This window comes from Telopea speciosissima, chromosome 10 (genome assembly GCF_018873765.1).
Source record: "Telopea speciosissima isolate NSW1024214 ecotype Mountain lineage chromosome 10, Tspe_v1, whole genome shotgun sequence".
Classification (NCBI taxonomy): Eukaryota; Viridiplantae; Streptophyta; class Magnoliopsida; order Proteales; family Proteaceae; genus Telopea; species Telopea speciosissima.
The window spans coordinates 6603324-6622372 of NC_057925.1; the positions used below are offsets into that span (position 1 = coordinate 6603324).

The 19049-nt window shown below is 39.7% G+C and overlaps 2 protein-coding genes across 3 annotated transcripts; one reads left to right on the forward strand and one right to left on the reverse strand.

Annotated features, from left to right (window-relative positions):
- On the forward strand, window positions 1-6316 carry LOC122641409 (dolichol-phosphate mannosyltransferase subunit 1). The gene is made up of 8 exons (XM_043834636.1): window positions 1-149; window positions 880-979; window positions 1090-1123; window positions 1205-1281; window positions 1645-1670; window positions 1972-2136; window positions 2212-2326; window positions 6090-6316. Exons 1-8 carry the CDS (start codon window positions 28-30, stop codon window positions 6192-6194), a joined length of 744 nt encoding a protein of 247 aa, XP_043690571.1. The 5' UTR covers window positions 1-27; the 3' UTR covers window positions 6195-6316.
- Window positions 6317-8424: 2108 nt separating this feature from the next.
- On the reverse strand, window positions 8425-18732 carry LOC122641422 (UBP1-associated protein 2C-like). Of its 2 annotated transcripts, XM_043834659.1 has the most exons (7): window positions 18569-18732; window positions 15201-15321; window positions 14783-14926; window positions 13949-14145; window positions 13663-13738; window positions 13438-13508; window positions 8682-8836 (listed from the first exon to the last, which is right to left on the reverse strand). In XM_043834659.1, exons 1-7 carry the CDS (start codon window positions 18694-18696, stop codon window positions 8818-8820), a joined length of 756 nt encoding a protein of 251 aa, XP_043690594.1. In that variant the 5' UTR covers window positions 18697-18732; the 3' UTR covers window positions 8682-8817. The 2 variants fall into 2 exon arrangements, with proteins under 2 accessions (XP_043690593.1, XP_043690594.1); XM_043834658.1 differs by lacking the exon at window positions 13438-13508 and having other exon boundaries at window positions 8425-8836.
- Window positions 18733-19049: the final 317 nt, after the last annotated feature.

The following is a 19049-nucleotide window of genomic DNA, read 5'->3' on the forward strand; positions in this document are numbered from 1 at the left end:
CGGCATCGGAGAGGGGAAGAACCAACAATGGCGGAGAAGATTAAAGAGGAGGAGAGGATCAACAACTACAAGTACAGTATCATAGTCCCTACCTACAACGAGCGTCTCAACATCGCCCTCATCGTCTATCTCGTCTTCAAACATCTGAGGTTCCCTTCAACCCCCCCCCCCTTTCTATCTTTTCTTTCTACTTTTAGTTGATCGATTTCGCGATCTTTGATTCAGAGTTAGAATTCGGTGCCATTTTTTTTAGAGCTCGTCGTTAGCAAGGATGTGAGCTTTTTTTTCATGATTTTTGGGATGATTTTGAATCTTATTACTAAGGATCGACTGACTTCTCATCATATATGATTTTAATGGCTTTTTTACGCCAACGAGCAATGAAACAACTAAAACCTCTCAAACGGATTTTAGATTTATCCAACTTGGAGGTCGCATGGGCGGTGGTAAAAATAATTTGTGCTACAGTTGCAATTAAATTGAATTTAGGCTTGGAAATAGGAATACCTATTCAGTGTTTACCTTGTACTTGCTCACCAACCAACCCCCTCAAAAAAATCGAGGTGCTTCAGGGAGAAAGGAAGAAGAGAATTAGGGGTAATCACATATTTGGATACAATTTCAACAAACAGTAGCTGTGACCCATGGAACTGGTCACAAGGTTTTTTTTTATGTTCTTTTATTAGGATTGCAAAGGTGCTTGCTTGTTCACCTCCATATGGGTTCCTTGTACGCCTTGTTACTTTCTTGGAGGGAAAGGACGGAGGGAGTTCTGGCATGTGTATTTTAGGTTGAACTGATGCTGAGTGCATCCTTGGCCATAGACTATCCTGTACATCTCTATGAATCTGACATTGTGGCCCTGTTTGCATGATCTAGGGGTGTTGATTTTGAAATAATTGTTGTCGATGATGGGAGTCCTGATGGCACTCAAGAAGTTGTAAAACAGTTACAACAAGTGTATGGCGAGGATCGTATTGTGAGTATTTTAGTAACTTTTATTTCTTTTTTTCATTTTTTCATTTTTTCATTTTTGGTTTTTTCAGGCTTCCAATAATTATTGCTAATCTTTTTCCTTTGTAAATGCAGCTATTAAGAGCTAGACCAAAGAAACTTGGTTTAGGTTTGTGCTTTCTCTCTTCTGCTATAACTAACACTAATGTGTTGAGTTAGGAAATAATGTCTTCTCTTGATTCAATATCAGGAACTGCTTATGTTCATGGTCTGAAGCATGCATCCGGGGATTTTATTGTAATCATGGATGCTGATCTATCCCACCATGTAAGTTTAATTGATTATGAGTTTGATTCTGAAAAGTGTGAATCTGTTCTGGTGAAAAAGGAAATGTAAGGTTATTTGGTGTTGCACATGTATAGTTGTTGAGTTATGTAACCTGAAAGGGTATTTTGGGCTTCTCCTCCCCCCCCCCCCCCCCATAGCTAGTAGAGTCAGCTATGTGGGAGGTTTATTTGTGATTCTGTCCACTCTTTGAAAGTTATAAATAAAGGGCTTGATGATCACATTGATCATTCAAGCATTCCATTCTAAATTGTACCTGGATTTCCTATTCAGTTTTTGTGTGCTTGATACTTTATTATATTCTTTTTCATAATAAATATATATTTTTTCTGTTTTGCTTGACAGCCTAAGTACTTGCCAAGCTTCATCAGGTAAGAACTTCGATTGATGATGCATCTTTTCCAGTTCTCCAGATTGAGATCACGTTTTGTTTCCATGAAGTATTTAGAAGGTAGTCTTGAAGTTCTTGTGAAATGTATCTCCAAATGTCTTTTGAAATAAGCATGTGTCTTCTTGTTGTCTTTTGCAAAAGCATCTGGATCTTTTTCTCTTGTTTTTATTTCTTGACAACTCGAAAATTTTTAATAAACGTAAAAACAGACATCATGAAGTAAAAAGTATAGCCTGGTAAATAAGACAGTGGAAAGCAATTTACTGCCACTTGATCATCAGGAAGCAGATGGAGACTGGTGCAAGTATAGTTACAGGCACCAGGTACGTTGGAGGTGGTGGCGTGCATGGATGGAACCTTATGCGCAAACTGACCAGTAGGGGAGCCAATGTACTTGCTCAAACACTTCTATGGCCTGGTGTATCAGATCTGACAGGATCTTTCCGGTACGTAACTGAAGTATAAGCCATTCCTTGGTCACGCTGTAGCGTTAAAACTTACAGTTCTTGGTTGTTTTAAAGGCTTTATCAGAGATCTGTTCTTGAAGATGTCATAAACTCCGTCGTTAGTAAGGGATACGTATTTCAGATGGAAATGATTGTCCGCGCCTCCAGAAAAGGGTACCATATTGAAGAGGTATGGTTTTGTCATGAACCCATCATGCTTAATGTTATGTTGATAAATGTTGAAATGGGATTGCTAATTGTTAGGTTGATAAATGTTGAAATGGGATCAAGTCCCGATTTGCTGACTCAAGCATGTCATGAAATTTTTTGAAATTGTTAAAGTCATATAATAAATATAGTGCTAATTACTATTAGGGAAATAGTTTTCTGTCTGGGAGTATGGTCTACGCCAGCACTCCCATGTGTCTATCTCTCTCCTCCTCAAAACAAGGGGCAGAGGTGTCTTTTCAAATGGGGAGGAGAGAGATAGACTCATGGGAGTGCTGGCATAGGCCACACTCCTGGACAAAGAACTTTCTTCCTTACTACTATTACCCTATACTTACCCTATATTTACTCAAGACTCCCTCTATGGGAGGCTTCTTTTCTGATTCCCCCAGAAAAGTAAACTATACCTCTATTTCCCCCAGTTAATTCAAATTCTATGAATTACCCTGGTCCCCTCCCCTCTCCTCCCACAGCCCTCTCCAGCGGCCCAACTCTGCCCTGCCACCACCTCCCACGAGGGCCACAACGACAATAGCACCATGCCACTACTACAACAACCTACCACTGCATCTCAACACTCAAAGGCCACTCTTCCCACATCTTTTCCCTCACCTTCATTGGCAAATTCCTCTAAAACGACTCCTCTAACTGCAAGATTTGTGCATGGCACTGCCACCCATCTATTATATCCAATTCCAACCCCAACCCCAACCCCGATTGCTCCTGTCCCTGCTCCAACTCCACCCATAACAATCACACCGTCGTTGCCGCCGGCAAGGGTGCCATCAAGTTCCTCGTTATCTCGGGTGACAAACTTTTCAGTGCCCAACAGGATCACAAGATCTGCATCTGGTGTATTGATAACATCGATGGCAACAATAATTCCCACTGCCACCGCAGCATGCACAAGTGCTTAGCCACTCTTAACACTCTTAGTGACCGTGTCCTCCGGCTTCTCCTGCCCAAGAACCTTGTCCAAGTTCACTGCCACAAGAAATGCACATGGGTCCATCACATCAACGCCATCTCCACTTGATGCAGATTCATCATCAAATAGGGCTTGTTTCATTGGGAATAAGTGTAGGGTTGGGATATATATATGTTGGGCCTTTGTTCCCAAGGGTTTTCTATGTATTAGGCCACTTTAGTGGGCCTGAAATAGGGGTATATAGGTTGCATACGGGATTAGCCCAATACTTAGTTTTTATTTTGTGTTTTTAATTGAACCGGTTTAAATTGGTTGCATCCAATTTGTTCAATTGGTCTAATTTAAGTGAAGTGATCCTATTGGCTAAGAGGTTCTTATATCCTATTGGCTGCTAGGGAATCTTCTTTATTTTAAGTAGTTTAAGTTGTTTTAAGTCATTAGGACTCTATTTTGAGTCTATTTGAGTTTCCTAGTCAGTTTAAGTTGCCTAATAGGTTAGGGATAAGGTTAGGCCATTCATTTTTAGTGTCTAAGTCTATTTTAGAGTCCTATATAAGTTTGTAAGGGAGGCCAGCATTGGACACGAATTTGATTAATGAAAAAGCTTTTGTTTGCTGCCATAGCTGCTGCTCTGCTCTGTGGAATGAACCTTGTGAGTAATATCAAGGCTACCTTGTGGGTAATATCAAAGTGAAGGGATTGGTGGACTCCGATCGACTCCTTGCACCTTGTAGATTGGGAGGTCCTTCTTTTAGTTCTTCAAAGCTGCTACCATTGAAGATTTAATCTTTCAAGTAAGTAGTTTATTAATTCAGCATTTAACCTTCTTCTTCTAATCCTCTAACCTAAGCTCCATCTACTCCTATTATCACCCCTTCCATTAATCCATAGATCCATTAGAACCCTAAAACCTTAAATCCAATTCTGCCCTAAATTGCAGAATTTTGTAACTCATCCAAACCCTAACTTCTATATACCAAAATAACCCCCTAGACCTGCCCATTAATACCCTATAAACCTCTTTCCTAAAATCTGCCCCTAAACCCTAGATCTTACAAACAGTCCATTTTCATAAGGCATCCTACCCAAAACCCTAGAATTCCAACCTCAACCAAATTTGATCCAACTTATACCATTAGACTCATAAAATTCTGCACATCATTACCAAATAAAACCCTAAGTCGAAACCCTAACCATAACCCTAATTCTGCCCTAATTAGCCTAAGCTGTCCCAATCGGCCAGCCTTGTTAAGAGATCCTATTACCTTGGTTCTTAGTGGGATTACTCCTACCTAGGACTACATTACCACCCTCTCCCTCTCTCGTGATGTCTCCCTTCCCTACGCCGTCTCCTGGGATTGAACCTTCTAAGTCTGGCGAACCCCGGATTTCAGGTCCTTCTCTACTCTCATCCATTTCCTGGTCTTAGAGACAAATCTTGAAGCCCCAATCCAGTCTACATTTCTGTAGTTGATCTCGACCTCCGTGAGGCAATCGCTGAACTACGCGAGGAATTACCCTGCCAATATCCTGAATCCGTGCAACCACCGAGTGATTTACTGGTGGTGAATGATGTTACGAAGCCATGGGCGAGGGACCTTGGTCTGAAAACTGTGGGAGCACCAAAATACTGCCATGCCAATTTCACCAAGTAATTGAAGGCAAATTTCTGGTCTGAATGTCTGATATGCGGTTCTCAAGCACGTTCGCAAGGAGCAAGCCGTGCTACTTCAACACGGAGTGATGGTGAAGCATCTGCTTAATGGCCGGATTTACGATCTTGGATTGCTGCTGCTGTTCCTCCTGGTATTCGCTGGACACGCGCGCTGATTGAATACAGCTGGAAGTGTGGAAACAGCATTGCCTCAGAAGAGCTGCGGGCTGGGAAGGGGGCAGGGTTGGGGGGAGGGTGTGGAGTTGCAGTGATGGAGTGCTGAAGAAGAGGGGGGGGGTCTGGGGGAGAGGAGGAGGGAGGTGCTAGTGGGGAAAGGGGGCAAGAAGCGGGGAGGAGAGAATGCAGAGGGGATGGGGATGGGGATGGGGATGGGGCAGGGGGGGAAGAGAGGGGAAGATGCAGAGGGCAAAGGTGGGCTGCCAGTGGGGAGGGGATGAAAGGGACCAGGTGTAATTTGGGGTTTTTGAACTCAGGGTAGAAAGAGAGTTGAAAGTTTGCTTTTCTGGGGGAAACAAAAAAGTTTGGTGTAGGGGAGTTTGAGTAATATAGGGCAAGTATAAGGGAGTGATAGAAATTTCCCAAAATGAAAAATATCAGGCATTTCTATTTATCCAAAAAGGATAACCGGGGACTTTTAGAAGGTATAGGAATTAACGTTGACTATTATAGTTCTCTTGGAACCCATGACATGGCTAACACCTTTGGTGTCTGAGAAGCTTTGCTAAACTCAGTTGACTCTCCTCAAACATTCCGATAAGCATAGTCACTCTTATTTTAACTAAATAGGCCAATATCAAGTATACAAATGGTACTTTCTTATCCTAAATAACCATATTTAGCCACGTTAAGAAACCCTGATGCTCCACTTGTTATCATGTCTAGAGATGAGGTATAATTACAAGTTGCAGGGTTGCTTTTTCAGATCACTCTTTAAAACGCCAAAACACTCTCACCTGCCCACATGTCCAGCTAGGAGGTCATGTTGTCAGAAGTAGCATTAAGTTCCTGTTTGTTTCATATGCTGATTTAGTTGTATTTTTTATCTTTTCATTGTTCACCTCATAGGTGCTTGAGCCTTTGATCCTTGATGTAAATAAAGATTTGGTTTTCTATGTTAAATAGGTACCCATAACTTTTGTCGACAGGATTTTTGGGAGTTCAAAGCTTGGAGGATCTGAAATTGTTGAATATCTGAAAGGCCTTGCCTATCTGCTGGTCACTACCTAAAATTTGGGTTGGGGATGCTTCAATCTTAGATTTTATTCCTTTGTGCAGAATAACCACTTCTAACTCTTGTTCCAGAGGTATTTGGCAAGAGAAAGCAACGAGACTCTCAATCCAGTTTTGCAGTTAGTGGTTTACAGTAGACTTTTTATACCCCACTCCCTTCCCTCCCAGAAAAAAAGAAAAAAGATGAAGCAATCTTTGTTCTCTTTCCCTGAGCTAATGTGTGAAATTCATTTTCGAACATTGGTTGTCCATTCAGTTGTAAATTTCTAATTTTGAACTGCATGACTTGGTTATGTATCTTTTGTGTTAATGTGATGGGGTCTACTGGAAATGTTTTTGTATATGAGCGAAAACTATTGGTAGTTTTCTGCCTTAACAGTTTAGTGTTGTAGCTTTCTATGCCATTAGATTTATGTAACATTCTTTTCATTCACTTGCCAGGATTAATGCATTGGAAAGTGTTTTATGCCAAATGAGAAATAAGCATATGGATGAGATCCACGGGGAAGATTAGGGATCCAAACTAACAGTTCCATGCAGGTTGAAGGAGAAAAAAAGATTTTCTAATTTCAGCAATGTGAGAAAGCTTTAGGTTCTTCTCTTCTAAGGCTTTGGCTCTTTTAGTTTCCTCTGAATAAATTAAGGTCAGGCAAATCAGCCATTAAAGAGCCATCGGTGGTTCGGGCATCACTTCCTTTCTCTAGGATCTTAGCCGCCTAGCCTGCTTTCCTATTTGGCTCCCCAACGGGTACCAAACATCATAGCTTCCTTTAAGCCTCATTGTCTAAATGGAAAAATGTGGGTGATAGTAAATCAAATTTGGCGTTGGAGATTAAGGAAAAGAATTTCCCAGAGTCAAATAGAATTCACATTTTCTATATCTATAGAGTGGACAAACGCCAAACCTGTAAACCATTCTCCTGCTTATAAAACCTTTAAGATTTCTATTGGAAAACCATAACCAGCCCAACTGTGGCAATTTCTTTGCAGCAATTGGCAAAACATCGGATCTACTGACAATGATCCTTTCTAACTGTGTTGATCTTGAAAAAGTTCATGTGTATATTTTTTTTTGGAATAGGGAGCTTTATATATATTTTGTATAGAGGGGGAGGGGGGGATCGAACCAGGGAGGGGATAAGGTACCAGCCAGGAGACTCGAACTCTAGACCTCTTGGTAAGCATGGGCATGAAACACACCACGGCTCACCAACTGAGCAAGGCAGTTGTTGGTAGTTCATGTGTATATTTTTAATTACTAGTAGCCACAACCTTTATCTTTTTATTAAATAACTGTTAAACGGAAGTGTACCCCATACAATTAAATCTGAGACTAGCTCTCATATCATTTTAGGGGGTGAATTTTACGTGCAACACATCTAGTTATGCTTGGTCAGTCATCTTAGGAAGAGCAGGATTACAGCACCCACGGTGGCATTCATTGTTGGGAGTTCGGTTTGGCTAGAAGCAGGAAATTCTACCCTCAGGTAGGAACCTCACCCATCCTCTGTTTTCCAAAACAAGAGGCTAAATCTGGAGTCCTACGCAAGTGATCACCAAGAGCTGTCGACGAGGTCTGAGAACAGGTATAACACAAGGTGTGAGGTTCCTCCAAGCACCTTTCAACTCAACTGTGAAGCAGAACCGACAAGGGTAACCTGCAGGTTGCATTGGTCATGGTGATTTAGATTTTGAAGTCAGACTCAAAGAGCTAGAGCAAATAGTTACAGGTGCATGTTGCAGGAAGATGCCAAGCTCCTTGCCATGAAGAATGGGCTCATTCACTGCTGCTCTTTAGGCCATTGACAAGCTTAGTGATGGAGAGTGAAGCTGAATCAGGTTATCAAAGCCCTCCTCCAAACCTGATAGTTGGGTTTCTGCTGCTGCTATCTTTCTTGAGATGGATTTTGTTTCCAGTTTTCTTTTTCTCTCATCTCTTTTGCCTTTGATCATAGACCTGTTAAGCATTCGGCCACTAATGCTGCCAAACACGTTCCATCTCCCTGAAGTCCATTTTTGGACTTCTTCGCAGATTGGCTTCTCCTCTTGTATTTGATTCTTCTGGCTTCAGTTAATTTATATATTTTTGACAACTCCCAACCCTCCACACCATCATCTCCCCTCCCCCCACAACCCCCCCCCCCCCAAAAAAAAAAAAAAGAAGAAAAAGAAACACCCCGTTAAATTGATGTAATGCAGCCTATTGGACCATGGTTGGACTTGGGAAGCCTTGCATATACATTATGTTCCATACAGGATAAAAAAATGCTTCCATCAAGGCTTTAGTTATAGATTCATTGTTTCGGAAAATAATATGGGTACCCGCTTATTCCAGCTGGTGCTGCAGTGGGAAGTCCAACAAGTTCTTTCTTTATAGCTACCGGAGCATAAGAAATCTGAGTTTGTGGCGGGTATGGAGCAGCAGCTGTGGCAGCATGATCCGGGTAAGCAGAACTAGGATATGCTGCTACAGATTGAGGGTAAGCAGAATAGCCTACAGAAGCAGTGTTGACAACATGTGCCTGTTGAGCATATCCTGCTGGCACGGAAATGGCTATAGGGACCACTGCTGCTGGTAGCTGTGTTTGTACCACTTTTCCCTTCTGAGTGTCAGCAACTTTCACAGTGATGTTCCGTCCCTACAACAAAAGGTAGCATAACAAAGAGGCAAGAAATCAAAGAATGACTTCTAAAACTTACTGCAAGGTTAAAGAATTGATGCAGAAGCGAAGTAGAGGAAAAAGAGGCTGCCGGTCTTACTAGGAATCTCAGTCCTGTTCTCTCGTTGGGATTCTGTTATCAGTCCTATTTTTATCTTCTATTGGTTATTAGTTAGTATTATTAAGGCTGAATTAGGTTCTGTCATTAGCAGTCCTGATTTGCTTGTTATTTCAGAGCCCTAGTCAGTATAGGACACTCCAATAGCAGGTTGATTGAGGAGTTTTAAGTCAATTCTGTTTTGTTTTTTCTTTTCCTTTCAGATCAGGTTTGAGTCCAGCATGTCCTTATTCATTCCTGATTGGCTCCTATCAATCAATCAATCAAATATTATAAATAGATGTACTGGCTTTCACCCCCCCCCCCAAAAAAATAAATACAATTTGAAGTAATACATCAGTTCAGATTTCTTGAATTTTTCTGTTGTGGATTCAGTACCGAGCTTGATGGATTCCAAGTGGAGCTTAGGTGGATTCCTAGCCTGGTTATCCTTCTATCTATTTATCTTTCTATCAAGCTCACAAGTCACATTCTATCAATTTCTAAACCCTGCGGCACTTCTGTTTTGTAAGAAAATACAAGAATCTACTCTGTTTGTGATCAGACAGTAGTTTCTGTTATTCAACTCTCTATGATTCTGTTTAGTTTCTGAACTTTCTGATCGATTCCTAGAGTTCAAGAGCTGCTATAAAAAATCCTAGTAGAACTAGGCCTCCTCAGAAACTCCTTATTCTGTTATCAAATTTTGCAGGCTGAATCTGCTAATACGGTACTCGATCGGAGTTTGGGACCATTCTGAGCTTTCTGCATTCAATTATACATTTCTTCCAAATCTGGTTTGTTCTGTGATCCTTCTGTGAACTAGTTTCCGCTAAGCTATAATGACATAGAGACTGGTTTACATTAGATATGCTTGAAACAACCAATCCAGGACTATCAAAATCTAGTAGTTATTTGTAATGCAACTAGCATGACCAAGGGTATGCTTGACACAACTTATCCAGGAGTATCAAAATTGGAATTACTGCTTTACATGTGATTTGGATAAGCAATAGATAACATAGGGCAATTGGAAGGATCTAGGTATTTTGGGTATTAAATAGAAGATTCGGTGGTTGTCCAATCATTTTTACTCACTCTTTTTAAGACTTACAAAGTTAATTCAGCCATTCAAAAGTAGAGACTTGATTCTGCATATTTCATTTCTCCCATCTTCCAGGAAAAGCACTAAATGATCGTGCTTCCACTTTATCAAAACTTCATGTTGAAAATTTTTATAAAGGTACAAGCTGCAAGATGTGGGTTATCAAATGCCACAAACAACAGTTCTCGCTAAAATGTACTTTTAAGTTAAAATTTGTCTTTTACCATTATCATCATGCCAAAAAAAATTCGAACTTACTAAAGGTATAATTTAGAAATTCTCAGTAGTAAAGTTCATTGCAATAAAATTGACATTTTTTGTCATTAGCATAAAGGAAATTGTCAAGTGACTATTTCAGATATCTGGGGTCTATCATACACAAAGAAGGTGACATAGATGGCAATGCCTCACAAAGAATTAAAGTAGGATGGATGAAGAGGAGAGGTGCAACCGGAGTTCTATGTGACCGACACATTCTTTTAAAGCTTAAAGGAAAGTTCTACAGGACTGTTGTTCGACCGGCTATGATGTAGCGGAATGTTGGGCAGTTAAGAAGTGCCATATAGCGAAGCTATGTGTTGCAGAGATAGGATGTTAAGATGGATGTGCGGCAAAACTAGGAAGGATAAAGTAAGGAACGAACATATTAGAGCGGATGTGGGAGTCGCCCAATCAGCGACAAGCTCCGAGAATGTCGCCTGAGATGGTTTAGCCATGTACAACGGAGGTCTAGGGATGCCCCAGTAAGGAGAAGTGAACTGATGCCGATTGAAGGAGCTAAAAGAGCTAGGGGCAAGCCTAAAATGACCATAGGTGAGGTTGTGAAGAATGACATGCATAGTCTGGGTCTTGTACCAAGTATGACCTCGGATAGAGCCTATTGGAGGGCAAGGATCCACGTTATCAACACCATGTAGCTGAGATTTTCCTGAATTCCTGGGCTATCCTCTTTCCTCTTACTTTCATCTTTCATTTTCCATTACTTACCTTTCTTATCCAATTTCTTTTAAGTTTCTCTTACTTTCCTTTGTTTTGAAAGGATCCATGTGGGCAACCCCATTTAGTTGGGATAAGGCTGTGTAGTTGTCATATAAAATGTATATCCTAGAATATCCATCCTTGAGGTGCCACTCGGCCAGGTGGCAAATTTCCAACTATAGATAGTGGAGGCCTGGAATCGAGTCCCACTTCACATGCCAGGTTGGGTTGGACGGGTTAGGGGGGGTAATGCAATCTAAAAATCCAGAATATGGATCTCCGATGCAAGCAGACCCAATTATCAAATCTGTGATCAAATCTGAGATAAAGAAAGCAACTGAGTTGTCAAGGGAGGAAATCAGATTGATGGAAAGAGAGGGAAAATTGATGAGATTAATTTGCTTGGAAGGAAGAAGAGAGGAGAAGAAATTAGGAATGGGATACCAATCCTGTATGCACTGCTCAACAGCACCAAAACCGATAAAAAAAAATCATATTATTAATTATTTACTCAAATCATCTCTAATTTATGTGGTTGTATTACATATATATATAAAGACCCTCTAAAATTCCTAAATTGACTCATAAAAGGACTCCGAATCACACTCACACACACACTCAATAAAGTAAATAAACTCAAAACATAACTCTATCTAGCTATTAAGTATTCTAATCTAACTCAAGCACTCAACTTAACTACTAATCCCGTGTACTAATTTTGTTCCTACTTCATGGACATATAAATTAGACTCGTTACAAAGAAACCCCCCAAAAAAATAAAAGGCCCAACCTATAATATAACTACCCAAAAGGTTAATTTCAGGCAATTGGACTACCCTAAAGCAATTGCATCAATTCCCCCCCCCTGGGTTGAACAAAGCTCATCCTTCAGTTTTGTAGAAGGGTAAAAAAAGAACTAGGGAGACTGTCTCATGCTCCGCATCAGTATCGAGAATCAAGTTCGGAAAATGAAACGTTGATGGCATATCCTTATCTTGAAATATATGGGGAATAACAAACTCAATATGTAGAACATCTATCACTGCAGTAGAACCTATTGTTGTTTCACCCATATTAATCATATCGTCCCCCTTTACCGTTACTTGTTCCCACATTAGAGCGGCCTTCCTCTTGTGTTGACCCTTTCGGCTCTTCCAATGGCTGCACTATCGGTGTCGCCTCCTTTGACTCTGAGTATACTTCGTTAACCAATACTTTCAAAACAAATGTCTATTGTAGATGAGAAGGCTTTATATTGCACAAATTGCTATTACGATCAACCTACACCTTCTTGCCCTTCCTACCATTGCCAACCAACTTTAATGATGCATTCAGAAGATTCAAATATCTCACAATAAGCATCATCACAGTATTGGGATATTGAGAATTCAACAAAGACATCATCCTCAGACTCAATGACGATCTCGTTAGTCTTTTATAACATCTCTACCACAGACCGCAAGATGAAATTGTCACTCTGCCCGTCATCTATGAGTAATATAGCAATTAATCTGTTGAGCAAACAAAATTTGATCTTGAAAATGTAAATATCCATGGCCAGGTTCGGCTCTAATACCAACTAAAGCAATCTGAAAATCCCGATTATGGATCTCAGATGCAAGCAGCCCCAATGATCAAATTTATGATCAAATCTGAGATGAAGAAAGAAACTGTGTGGTTAAGGGAAGAAATCAGATCGATGGAACGAGAGGGGAAAAAAGATGAGATCGATTTGCTTGGAAGGAAGAAGAGAGAAGAAGAGAAGAAATGCAAACACTCAACACTTGACTACTAATCCCGTGTACTTTCTCCCCACTTTATCGGCTAATAAATTAGGTCCGTTACAATGAAATCCAAAAAAATAAAAAGCCCAACCTATAATATAACTACCCAAAGTTCAATTTCAGCCCATTGGACTGCCACCAGCACCTTATGGGCCAGCCTCCCAAGTTTGTGCAAAGGCCTCCATTCGGGATTAATGTCTAATGCAACTGCATCAGGGGATTTCCTTGTAATAACAAAAAGAAATACTCAAATACATTCAGTATTCAATACCATTAAGGATAACACATTGAAGTATGGCAGAATGCATTCTGCAAACTATTGCAGGAAAATGAAGTCAAACAAACATCATATAATTGTACAACAGAGCAACTGAGCCATGAAAGGAGGAAAAAATGTAAACAGAGAATAAAAGCTTCCTTTGGAAATACTGTTCCAAAGGATTGAAATTTTGGGCAAAGATGCCTATGAAGAAAAATATTACCCATTATTTCCATTTGTATTCAACAATTACTATTTAAGTCCGCTCTCTAACTAAATTAATAGCTAAGAAATCATGTATTAATGGATCTCTATACTATTTCACAGAACTATTGCATAAAAGTTTTTTAGGGTCACCTTCTGCCATTTAATACAAGGATACATGAGCTATCCACTGCCCATGCAAGACAATCCAGAACAAGTGTAGCCTCAGGGTGTTAATGGTTGAAGGCAATCAATGCAAGCAAAGTTATTTAGAAATTAGAACCATGCATAAAGATGATCTATAGGAAAAACCATGCATAGAAGTGATCTATAGGAAAAACCACGCAAGAGATAACATCAGCGGGCTATCTTACGCACCCCAAGAATCTTATTTGGATCATCTATGGCCTTCCTTGCAGCCTCCACTGTCTTGTATGTAACAAAGCCAAAGCCACTACATGCAAAAGAAGGAAGACTACATAGTTCATCAAAGCTAAAAAGAGAGATGAAGATACAGAAATGCAAAATACTTCATTCAATAATGTAGCCACTGCATGCAAAAGAGGAAAGAGATTATAATCAAACTGTACTGAGAATGTTAAACACCAAATTGCAGAACAAACTGTTATCAACAATACAGAGAAAAGGATGTGTATTTTTTTACCGAGATTTGTTTGTCTCTTTGTCGTAAGCAACTGAACCTTCTTCTATCTCACCATGCCTACAAAAAAAGTTGAGCAGAATCTCACTGGTGGTTTCTGGAGAAAGGCCTCCAATATAGAGCTTCCTCAGCGCTTGATCAGGGGTTATGCTTGCACTACTTAGGCTCTCACAAGCTAGGTTACAGACGGCCAAGCGACCCTGATACATATTATTTCCTAATGTAAGCATTATGTAAATATTAAAAAAACCAAGAGACGAACCCTATCTATAAAAGATACGGCTAATTACAGAATGCATTCAAACAGCAGATAGATGCTATACCCTGATAAGAGTTAGGAAATGAGGTAAAAAACAGTCATGCAGTTCAGATGTGGAAAATTGAACCTTCATATTGTAAACACCGATTTGCGGACCACAAGGAAATACATGAATAGGTAGCAAAACAGTTTCAAACAAGGAGAATGATAAAGGACAAGAATACATACACCATTTTTTACTTTTTCTTTTCCTTCTCTTTTAGATGGATGGAAACAAATGTTAAGAGTAAAGTCTTTCATTTTTATTGATGATAACAAAAAAGACATGTTACAACCCAAATGCATAAGAATTACATATTTGAGGGGACTCAGGACTCTATGAAAGGATGGAGGAAGAAAAAAACAAGGCAAGAAATCCCGGGTGGGAGGAGAGCTCAAAAAAGAGAGAGAGAGAGAGAGAGAGGAAAAGTAGACAAAAGTTCCCAAAGAGAAAGAAACACTCGGTCAAACCTCCAAAACACCGTTTCCTGACACCAAGCAACCCTTTGCAACCTATCACCAGTGAGTTTTCTACTTACGTCAATCAATTTGCTAGGTTCCTTTAATGCACTTTGAGTTGACTCCATGTGTTTAAACGTGATGAACCCATACCCACGAGATTTTGCAGTGGCTTTGTCAATAATCACAGCTCCTTCCTCGATTTCCCCATGCATTTGGAATGCCTGGATCATTAGACACACAATCAATAAGTTTGGAATACCCATCACGAGCAGAGAGAAATGAAAACTTTCCAGAGAATAGCCAAGCTGATAAACAAATCTCCTGATTGTCCAGAACAAACAAATAGCAAAGGGCGGAAAATATCTTAACATTTTATAAACAGGAAACATGAAGCAGATCATCTGTCCAACTGATGAATAGTTTTGGCCGAACTTTTATTTCATCAGGCAATCACTCTACAGACATTGGAAACACACAATCAAGCAATGCACTCACAGCACACAGGGTCTCTGAAGTGGTGTCCCAAGCCAAGCCACGAACGAAAAGCTTTCGATGGACTGGATCAGCACTTGCAATACTTTTAATTTCTTCTGCAACTGAAGGATATTGGGACCCGCTGCAAAGCTCAACATGCAAACACACACACATGCACAGAGTCAATTCACACAGCATTCAATCAGGGTCAACACTAACATGTCCTCTTTCTCCTGATATGAAGACAAGGTAGCAGGGAAAACCAACTTCAATATTCTCACCTTCCGGAAAAAGAAAATTAAATGGAAGGGAGTGGAAACTCTCCCATGGAGTCATTGACTCGTGATGTACAGAAGATAATAATCCCACCTTACAAACATCCTAAAGTAATATTTCAAATAGTTTTTCCACCCATGCCTGCAGACCAATTTCCCACATTTGATGACAATATTAACAATTAGATTAAATTTGAACCCCATTCCCTGTTGAAAGTAAATATGTATATTGGAGTCCAAATTCATCACTTCACTTTAAGAATACCACAGAAGGTGTCCAGCCTAGTGTCAGGAACAAGAAAGCTCAATTGTGATGCCTGGTCTTCTGGCTATCCTGTGTCAAAGGCATCTCCAAATATGGAAACAATTTTATCCTTTTAATGTGTCCCTACCCCATAGCTACTAAGCACTCTAAAGAAGCTCAAGCCTCTGGCATCCTAATTGATTAAAGAATTTCGACACTTCTCCTCATTGTTCTCTTGACCTTCTTTGGTAGTCACTGCCATTATTGATTGAACTCTTTGAATGTCATTTCTCGGATGGAAAGCAAATAGTCAGCTTTCTGGAATCTAAGAACTACTACTATAAACCATTCCCAAGGGATCTTGGGGATAATATTGATAGTATGTATTTTTGCATAGTTGAATTAGAACAAGTCCATATTTTGTAGAAGAGATTCTGTATGTCTTGGAATATGTAATCCAGAATACCGTGGGGATATTCTGGTCCTTTTGGGCTTACTTAGTTGTTAAGTTATTAGGATTAGATTGCTGCTCTTATTGAGTCAGTTAGTTAGGGGTAATTATGTCTATTTCAGTCCCTTCGTAACTTTCCCCTCTATTTATAATAGAGGGGCTTACCTATCAATGAATAAGTAATTCCATTATCTAATTCTCTTTCTAACCCACGATTTTGCCAACATGGTATCAGAGCAGGTCTGATCTAGGTTAGAAAGAGATCGAATTATTAGAGTTTTCCTGTTCTGCCCCTGCGTTGAATCTAGTACTGTTTTCTGACCAGATTCATTGACATCGAATCTGAAATCTATGCTTTGATTTATGCATTGATATCTGGTTCTGTTCATTACATATCTCAGACCTATTATCAGTATATAATCGATTACTTATTGCTGTTCTTAGATTCTGATTTCTAACCATAATACCCCTAGTCCTATTGCTACTAGGACTCACCCATATCTGTTGATCTGACCATCCAATTAGGTCCAGATATTCAGAAGGTCTTCCCCTCGCCATTAACTGAACTTGATATCAGTTTGTCTGGCTTGGCCTCCTGATTTTGTGTTCTAGTTAATCTCCCTAAATCTGAACTTTTCTCTAAATAAAGATCTTGTTATTGGTGTTTGAGTCATTCAATTCAGTACTACATTAAGTTGTCCCCACTCCCCACAAGACCGTAGCTGAGATGTATTCGGTAGAGAATGACATGTTTTGAGTGAAGAAATTTGAGTTTTCTTAAAATCTTCAGTGTTGTTGAGCAGTGCATACGGGATTGGTATTCCAAAACTGCTCCCTCCTCCTAGTTTTGTTCATTTTTCTTTCTAGATGTGATCTTTCCTCCCTCTTTTCTTCTTCCCGCTTCTTCCAAATCTGGGTTTTCTGGAACTTAATCCTTCTATTTCGGATTCTGACTTTTGTTTAATGTTTCATCATTAAAATCAGTTCATAAATTAATGGGCAAGAGATCACTGCCTAATCGTGTGGGGCCTGCACAAACGCGGAGGCCAATGAGAATGCACGTGGGGGCATCAACATGGATGAGATTTTTAATTTCACGGGCGGGCGGGGCGGTAATTTTACGTGCTCCTCTGTCTGGGCGCAGGTTCTACGCGACCAGGCAGCGTTCTTTTTCCCTAAATTAATATATGATTTCAGTTGTTTTCAAAACCAAAAATTCTACTGGACTTACAGAAATCCTAGTTGAATTTGACTTCTTTAAAATTCTGATTTTTGAACTTCAGTCGTTCTTCTCTGAATCCTGGTTATTTTTTGCTAATCATTCTTAAAATTTAGACCATAAGTTGACTGATGTTATAATCCCCAGAATTTTGCCCATCGATTCTGCAGTATTGCTCAATCCTACCTGCAGAAGAATTTTTCCATTGGTGGAAATTTCAACTGAGAGCATACTTTGCAGAATTATTTCCCTTGTTAAATAGTCTACTCGACCAGAATTCATAGCCATATGAGTTGTTTTGATCAAGTTATTAACCTTTCTCCTAATCTGTTTTGTGTTCTTTTCCTGTGATCCTATTGCAAGCTACTTTCCCATTGGAATTCTCCTGGTTTACAGTAGAAACAATGGAGTAATAGAATTGCCAGCCTGGAAAACTCATTGCCCATCCAAGTACCAACATCAACCTAATGACTTGATTAATCCAGATGAATATGAAAAAAAAAGAACCCCAAAATGCATGACAACCACAGGAAAAAATGGGAAGGAAGAAAATATTGAGTGGTGGAGAGAAGAAACAAGAAAATAACAGACCATGCAATAGTTTTATTCTGACTTGAAATGTAAAATGCAAGGCAAACCACATGTGGATTAAAACATTAGGCAAACTAGAGAAAACATTTAGAGTATTAACTTTGATAGTTTTAACAGTTTAAAACCTTGGACTTCTTATATAAATTATGATTTTTTCTTCTTAAGGTTGGAAAATAAATTACAACTTCAATATACAGCTTTCATCCAGGTTCCAGCATCCTGCTATTGCTTTATACAAAATCAACACTACAGGATCACACAAGAAAAATGCAGAAATCGCTTCAATTGAATAGAAAAGAACCCAGAATACTAAATTGAAAGTGTTAACTAAAAAAAGGTAATAAAAATGCCAAATTTCAATTTTTAAATTTCGTGTACAACTTAAGATGCATTTGTGTCATTAGTTCACCAAAACCCATAGGGAGCATGGTGTCTTTCCAAAGATTAAACCCGCAGGGCCTCCTATTATAATAATAATAAAAAAATTCAAACTACAATAACCTAACAAACAAACAATCTCAAAGAATAACACAAACATGCCACAACATCATAACTGGAAAGAAAAAATATCGAACAAAAGGGGATATTGGGTTTCAGTTATATATTTACAGCTTGAGAAGAAGATCGAGCAACTGGTCTCTTCTGAGGGGATCAAGAAGCAAGCGAAGCTGCTCTAACGAAAGCGAAGACTGTCCATTGCTCGTCTCATCGAGCTTCCTTTTCTTCACGTCCTCCATTGTTAACCGTTACTACTTTTTTTCCCCTGTACAGCCAAAAACTCCTATGTAATGCTGCAAGGTTCACAAACTTGCAATGAAGGTTCCCGTTCACTGCGTTGGATCTAAGAATAAACACCGTGTTTGGTTACGGATTTTAAACTGCGCCCCGTAAACTCTCCGGGCTCGGGCAGCTGATGGTCCATATTCAGTCCATTGTCCCGTCATTCTTACTCCATACTCCGTAGGGTGCAATCCACATGGGGTCTCAAGTAGTGGTGTCAAATCCTAAACTGAACCGGTCAAACCGGTTCCCTTGGGCTATTATAGAACCAGTTGAAAAATCGGACCAATCGAAAACCCTATTGAGCACG